At 52.2% G+C, this 6,455-nt stretch overlaps 1 protein-coding gene across 2 annotated transcripts; it reads right to left on the minus strand.

Annotated features, from left to right (window-relative positions):
• Nucleotides 1-832: 832 nt before the first annotated feature.
• Nucleotides 833-5,196, minus strand: SDR39U1 (short chain dehydrogenase/reductase family 39U, member 1). Of its 2 annotated transcripts, XM_014945691.1 has the most exons (6): nt 5,157-5,196; nt 4,671-4,777; nt 4,259-4,341; nt 3,501-3,622; nt 2,686-2,829; nt 833-2,462 (listed from the first exon to the last, which is right to left on the minus strand). In XM_014945691.1, the coding sequence occupies exons 1-6, from the start codon at nt 5,170-5,172 to the stop codon at nt 2,047-2,049; spliced, it is 888 nt and encodes a 295-aa protein (XP_014801177.1). In that variant the 5' UTR covers nt 5,173-5,196; the 3' UTR covers nt 833-2,046. The 2 variants fall into 2 exon arrangements, with proteins under 2 accessions (XP_014801177.1, XP_014801178.1); XM_014945692.1 differs by lacking the exons at nt 4,259-4,341; nt 4,671-4,777; nt 5,157-5,196 and having other exon boundaries at nt 3,454-3,585.
• Between the last annotated feature and the right edge of the window lie 1,259 nt (nt 5,197-6,455).

A 6,455-nucleotide genomic window follows, 5' to 3' on the forward strand; every position in this document is an offset into this window, starting at 1 on the left:
GGTACCATTTGGATTCCCAGACGATGGGTGAGACCTGCTGTCAAACACACTGACAGCCACGGCCTCGCCTAATGACGACGAGGGACTCCACAGAAGGGCACTACTTTGCATCTGGCTATAGATCCGATAGTGCAACCGCTCATTTCTAAGATGGACATTCTTTAGCGAACTCGCCTTGTTAGTAACAGCTGTGGTTAAAGTTATGGTGTGCTGGGTTCTTTGGTCTGGATGCTCTGGGAAGCTGGATGGGGTTAAGTGGATGGCTTAAAAGTGTGTTACAAACAGGATTGTTGATCTTAATCATAATAGTGATAGTATTACTTTGCTTGAGCTGTGTGTTTTCTTGTATCAAAACTCTTTTTATGAGAATTGTTAATCAAGCTTATATCGCCCAAAATAAAAACAGGGGAATTGTGGGAGACTGGCTAGCTGAGAAGGGTCAGCTAGTCCAGCAAGAGCTCAATAAGCACCGTACTCAGCTTATCTAGCTGCCAACAACTGCAAGGACGCTCTGGCTTGAAGGCAGATGTGGTCCAACAACAGAACGTCTGTGATAAGGTAAACATGTAACCATAAGACAGGAATTTTGGGCAGAACTGTCTTTTTAGAACTAACCAATAATGAGCTCTCATTTTGCAATATGTATAAGCTAATTATGTGTGTGCATAAAAGAATGACAGTGTGTCTAAATAAACGAAGCTTGCTGATCACTCATATTGAGTGCTCATGTCTTCCCTCCGTCGCAACACATATTAACCTGGCATAAACCAGAAATACGTGGTCAGCTCTCTATCTGGATGGCTTTCTGTTTCAGAAATAAATGGAGCAGGTCTTTTTAACTGCCAGAAGTGCTTTTTAATATATTTTTCCAGCCCAAAAATACAACACACTAGGAGTATTTCTCCAGAAGTAGTATAATGATCTTAGCTGCTCTGTAGATTGCACATCCTGCAATCCACTTTGGTGTGTGAAAATGGGTTGCAGAAAGCACGTGGATACACTTCCTTACAGCATTAGATGATGAAATCACAGTGTTCTCCACAAGAGGTACTGCTTCCCAAGGCAGCCTGGATATTCTCACTGCCTGTTGGTGGGAACCCCCTGAACACAAGTTCCACCTCATAGGATGAATAAGGGAAAATCGCTCACTCTGGGATTAGATAACCACAATGAAGGCAATAGCTAAGTGTGCTCTTCACATTAAAGCAATGCCTTGCACTACCTCACACAAAGATGAACCACGCAGTTTCTCCCCAGCACAAGCTCAGATGTAGCCAGTGTTTAACCAAGGCCTCAAAAGCAGCTCAGGGGACAACAGTCCCTCCACTGCCCCTGTCCCCACAGGCTGGCAAAGCACTGTTCTCCTTCATCCCCACCACAGCATTGGGTTATGTGACCCTGGAAGGGTCTGGGAAGTCTGGGTCTTGGGCCCAGACTCAGCTGGAGGTTCTGATACAGTAACTTGGTACCAGCACAAAGCCACCACAAGAAAATTGATAGGAAAGTCTCCACCTATCTGTGTCCAGCACCCTTTGCACCCATTCAGGAAGGATCTTCTTCCACAACCACAATTCCATTCCCTATAAGACTGATGAAGGCAAAGCAGACGAGCATAACTAGATCTTTATGGGACCATGGGGGAAAGACATAGGGGAAAACAGGAGGACGAACGTCCAGTAACATGGAGTTAAAACATCTGAACCCCCCTTTCCTGCTGCCGTGCCTGACATTACACCCCTCAATTTCTCTGCAAGCAACTCACATGCTGTGGGGAAGATGGCAGATTCAGCAATCACAATCCTTAGATGAGCTTGTGCCCTTCCCCAAAAGAACGTCATGTGGAAACTGCAGATGGCAGTAAGATGGATGACTCCTAAACTGGGGATGCACAAATCGTTCTAGAAGGGGAAAAGACTGCTCACCCTCTCTTTAAGGGGATGGGGAAGTGTCAAGAAGGGGCATGACTACCCTCTTCCACCCAGGGGATGACATGTGAGCCAGGGACTTCAGAGAAACAGGGCCCAACACAGCCCAACCAAGGAGCTCTCAAGCCACAATGTCCTTCAGGGCTCCAGACAGGTCAGGGAAGATGAAATGGTAGCCACTCTCCAGGGTGTGCTTTGGGACCACCCTCTGGCCCTCCAACAGCATGATGGCCCGCTCTGCCCCAAAGACAGCCCGCACAGCCCAAGCAGGCACTGGCAGCAGTGCCGGGCGCCCCAGGGCTGCAGCAAGCTCCTGAGCAAAGGTGCCATTGGAGGTGGCAGGGGAGGATGGGGCAACACCATTGAGGACACCTTGCAGGTGCTCACTCTCCAGAGCGTGACAGATGATCCCAGCCAGGTCCCGAATGTGGATCCATGGGAAGGGCTGGAGCCCAGAGCCCAAAGGGCCTCCTAGTCCCAGACGGAAAGGCCAGAGCATTTGAGAGATTGCACCACCACCTCGGCCCAGCACTACTCCTGTGGGGAGAACAAAGTGAGACCAGCATTTTCCCCCCACCAAAGGACAAAAGCCCCCTTCACCCCAAGACCTACAACCAAGAAACAATCCTTAGAGGGCTGGACTGGAACAGCAGCCCAACAAGGAGAGGGACAAGACTTGATGTCCTTCTCCCTGCTCTTTCCTCTCTTGCCTCAGCACCAAAGCAGAGCCACCCTAAAAAGGTACAATGCCCCATCTCACCAGATCTCACCACAACACCACGAGCTGGGCTCCCAGGGGTAACAGCTGCAGCCTCCCAGGAGCTCACCAGGCGTGAGAAGAAGTCAAAATCCCCCCCCGGACTGTCCTCAGTATACTCAGCTGTGGGGCTAGGGCGATAATAGCCTGTGGGTGTAAAAGCAGAAAATGAGTCAGGGCTGAACCATAACAGCAGCCCCCCATCCCAGATGGGCCCTCCTCCCTGCCTCCAGGAGCCCAGAACTCGCCCATCAGGGACATCCTCATGCGAACAGCACAGGGTGTCTCTGCTGCCAATGCTGACAAGCTTTTGACCTACCAACATGTTCTGCAAGTTCACTGGGATGCATTAACACTCACATTGAGCTGGCAGCCCCAAGAACCAAATCCACCAGCAAGCAATGCACTGAGCTGGCTGCACGAAAGGTGCTTGCACTAAAATTGGGCATCAAAGATGCTAAACTGTGGCAGCTTTAAAGGCTGTAGCAAGCAGAAATGCAAAGCTGGAGATATGCAAAGGGATTTAGCTGAGGTCCTGCTTAGACAAACTGGTTCTACAGCATGCTTAAAGGCTTCCACAGGAAAACGGAGAAAAGGTCATGTCCTAATGACACCAAGAAAAAGCATAGGGACCCAGATTCCTCTCCAGCAGCACACAAAAGCTTATCAAGGCTTGCCTAAACTCATTGACACAGACAGCAGTAAAGCTGGCATTTCAAGACATGTGCCCCCCCCCCCGCCCCAGAAGTGTGCTTTTGACTGGAGGTATACCTCTCCAGGTCAGCATGAGTCATGCCTTGGCCAGGCCCAACCAATACCTACGCCGGTGACGAGGACCCAAGCACGGGGTGGCTGTTCAGCATCAGCAATGGCTTTGGCCAAGGTCTTGGTGGTCTCAACCCGGCTGCTGATGACTTCCCTGCAGAAGGCATCATTCCATCTGGGAAAGGTAGAGCCACTGATTATTCTCCCCACAGGGACATCCAAGGAAATAATATCCCCAAGGGAGGCTCCAGCAGACACCCATTCTGTGACAAGCACAGGAGAGGCCACATGAATTCCCCCACACATCCCAAAGCAGGGATGACATCTTACTACCTAAACGCATGTGGTCTTTGGGAGATTGCGTGTCCCCACTTCCCACAAGAGGCTGTGGGCTTTGGATTGCCTTAGGACAAAGGTAGCAGAGAAGCTGGACACCAAAGCTGGGTGTGGTGAGTTCTTCCTAAGCACCCAGCATAGGCATTCCCAAAAACACCCTCATAGAAATCAGACTTTGGTTCTGATTTTGCATTATCTAAATGTAGGCATCCAGTGTGATTTTGGCAACATGGAATTATACTACCTAGCCTGCAACTATCAATCCTGAAGGGAACCTGCCTTCCAAAGGCATCCAAGAACTTTACAGACCCACAGAAACGTTTTGGATACTTGAGGACCCAGATGTCATCAGTTATATACCCCAAGTACTTCCTGGACACCCTGTTTTCTCCCCAGAGCCCTTCCACATTCTCTGACAACACAGGGCTGTCTTGCCTACACCTTGTCCCAGCAGCACTATGGTAGATCAAGTTACCTGCGGAAAGGGTTGAGGACATTTTCACCAGCCAAGTTCACCACAGCATCACACAGGGGCAGTCCAGAGTGGGACAACTCTTCCTAGACAGGGGTAACAGAGACATCACACACCCAGCCGCCCCTCTGCTCAAGCCTTCCCAACAGCCAAGCAGGGTGCGCTCCTAAGGACTCCAGCCTTCCTGACACTGCCTGGAGCACAAGCATGAATGGAGAAAGTTTTGCTTCTTGAAGCTACAGCAGTACCCACCCCCGATGGCTATGGCCCATGGAGCACCCAGGAGTGCAAGAGTATGTCCACGGGAGCCAGATTCCCCATTGCAGAGCTCCTGTACGCCAAGGCAGGCCAGGGCAAGCGGGCTTGCCTCTCAGCCCTAACGTGTTCCTCCTCCAGTGTCCGACTCGTCTCATACCCAGCTGATCCGATCCTTGCCCCCTTCTCGGGAGACGTGGGTCACCTCATGCCCGTGGCTCCGCAGCAACTGGGTCAGGGCTCTGCCCACAAAGCCAGTCCCACCACCTAGGAGAAAGCCAAGCCATTACAGATGCGATACCCGCACTGGCCCCGAGGCCTGCACAGGCGGCACCGGTATCGCGGCCGGCTTCCCGCAGTGCGTTAGGCTGGGCCCAGCCCTGAGGGCCCCACAGGCCCCGCACCATGTCCCACCCCGAGCCCTGGGGGTGGGCTGACCGCAGCCGCCGTCCGCAGCACCCTCAATCCAGGTTCGCCCCCCGCACTTCCAAAACGACCTCCCCGCGGCGCCCGGGGCTCCCCTCGGGACCCGCGCCCACCCCTTCTCCCGGCAGCGCCCTGGGTGAAGCCCCCACCCGCACCAGCACCCCCGAGCGACACCGCACCCCGCCGCGGGCTGGGCTGGGCGCCCCATCCCCGCACTCACCCACCAGCACCCGCATGGCTGCGCCGCCTGCGCATGCGCCGTCCCTGCTGCCTGGCGCATGCGCCCTCCATCCCGCACCACGGCACATTAACCCCGGCAGCGCCGGACGGGGCGGCGGCGACCGCAGGGACGCGCAGGGAAAGGGGGGGAGGAAAAGGTTTTCATGCCGAGAGGGGAGAAGGCAGCTCGGAGGAATTCGTTAAGTCAATGAGTTAATCAGTTAGTTGAAGGAGGTGAAATAAAGGCCTGTGTTGTACGGTTGGTTTTTTGGGTTTGGGTGGGTTTTATTAACTATTTCTAATCAAAAATTAATAATTTTGCAGTTGGGAATTAGGCTGAGTTTGTTCTCACTGACCCTGAGCCTCCCTTCCCTCTGGACACCTTCTCACAACTCTCCTCAGGGTCATGGGAAAAGAAATTATTTGATGGATGTAATTCTGCTGCTGGAGTTCAGATGTCTCTTCTGAGATGCGATGAAGCTCCATTGAATGACAAGACTTTCCACCTGCAGGCACCCGGGGCAGCCTTTGCTTCACACAAACCTGCCTGTGTTGTCACTCGTTGATACCTCCTGTCCTGTGAAGAGCAGAGGGTGATACCAGCCTGTAGGCATGACCTCTATGCCTTGGTGGCTGTTCTGAAGCGGAGACAAATGCTGGAGATATTTCCACCCACCTGTATACAGTTCATTACACTTAGTCATCCATCCCTGTCTGCACCCATAGCCATGGCTCCACACGTCTGTCCATCTCTCCTCCTACCCCCATGCCCCACTCTGTGTGTTCTTATTCTGCCCTGCCACCAGCCGTGTCAAAGTGTTTGGCAAGTCCTGTGGTTAAGCAAGGAAAGAACTAGGTTTCTAGGAGGAGCCAGCTGGAAATCTAAGAGACTGGGAATTACTTGCACAGGAAAGGCCCTGTGGGTAACAGGATGGAAGGTGGTGATGAACAGAATCACAGAATCTTCTAGGTTGGAAGGGACCTTAAAGATCATCTTGTCCAACCGTCAACCTAACTGACAAAAATAGACACCCACACAACAAACAAGGAGCATCATCACTAAACCATACCTCCCAGCACTACATCAACCCATCTTTTGAACACCTCCAGGGATGGTGCCTCAACCACCTCCCTGGGCAGCCCATTCCAATGGCTGATAACCCTTTCAGTGAAAAAATTTTTCCTAATATCCAGCCTGAACCTCCCCTGGCGCAACTTGAGGCCATTTCCTCTTGTCCTGTTGCCTGTGACTTGAGAAAAGAGACTGACCCCCATCTCTCTACACCCTCCTTTCAGGTAG

This window comes from Calidris pugnax, unplaced genomic scaffold (assembly GCF_001431845.1).
Source record: "Calidris pugnax isolate Ruff unplaced genomic scaffold, ASM143184v1 scaffold146, whole genome shotgun sequence".
NCBI lineage: Eukaryota > Metazoa > Chordata > Aves > Charadriiformes > Scolopacidae > Calidris > Calidris pugnax.

What these genes read in the sequence shown, in the direction of transcription:
- SDR39U1 (XM_014945691.1), bottom strand. An exon ending in GCAAGGATCGGATCAGCTGG is followed by an intron (nt 4,342 to 4,670) that starts GTATGAGACGAG and finishes ACCCCTGTCTAG; the next exon opens with GAAGAGTTGTCCCACTCTGG. An exon ending in TGGTGTTGTGGTGAGATCTG is followed by an intron (nt 2,463 to 2,685) that starts GTGAGATGGGGC and finishes TTCTCCCCACAG; the next exon opens with GAGTAGTGCTGGGCCGAGGT.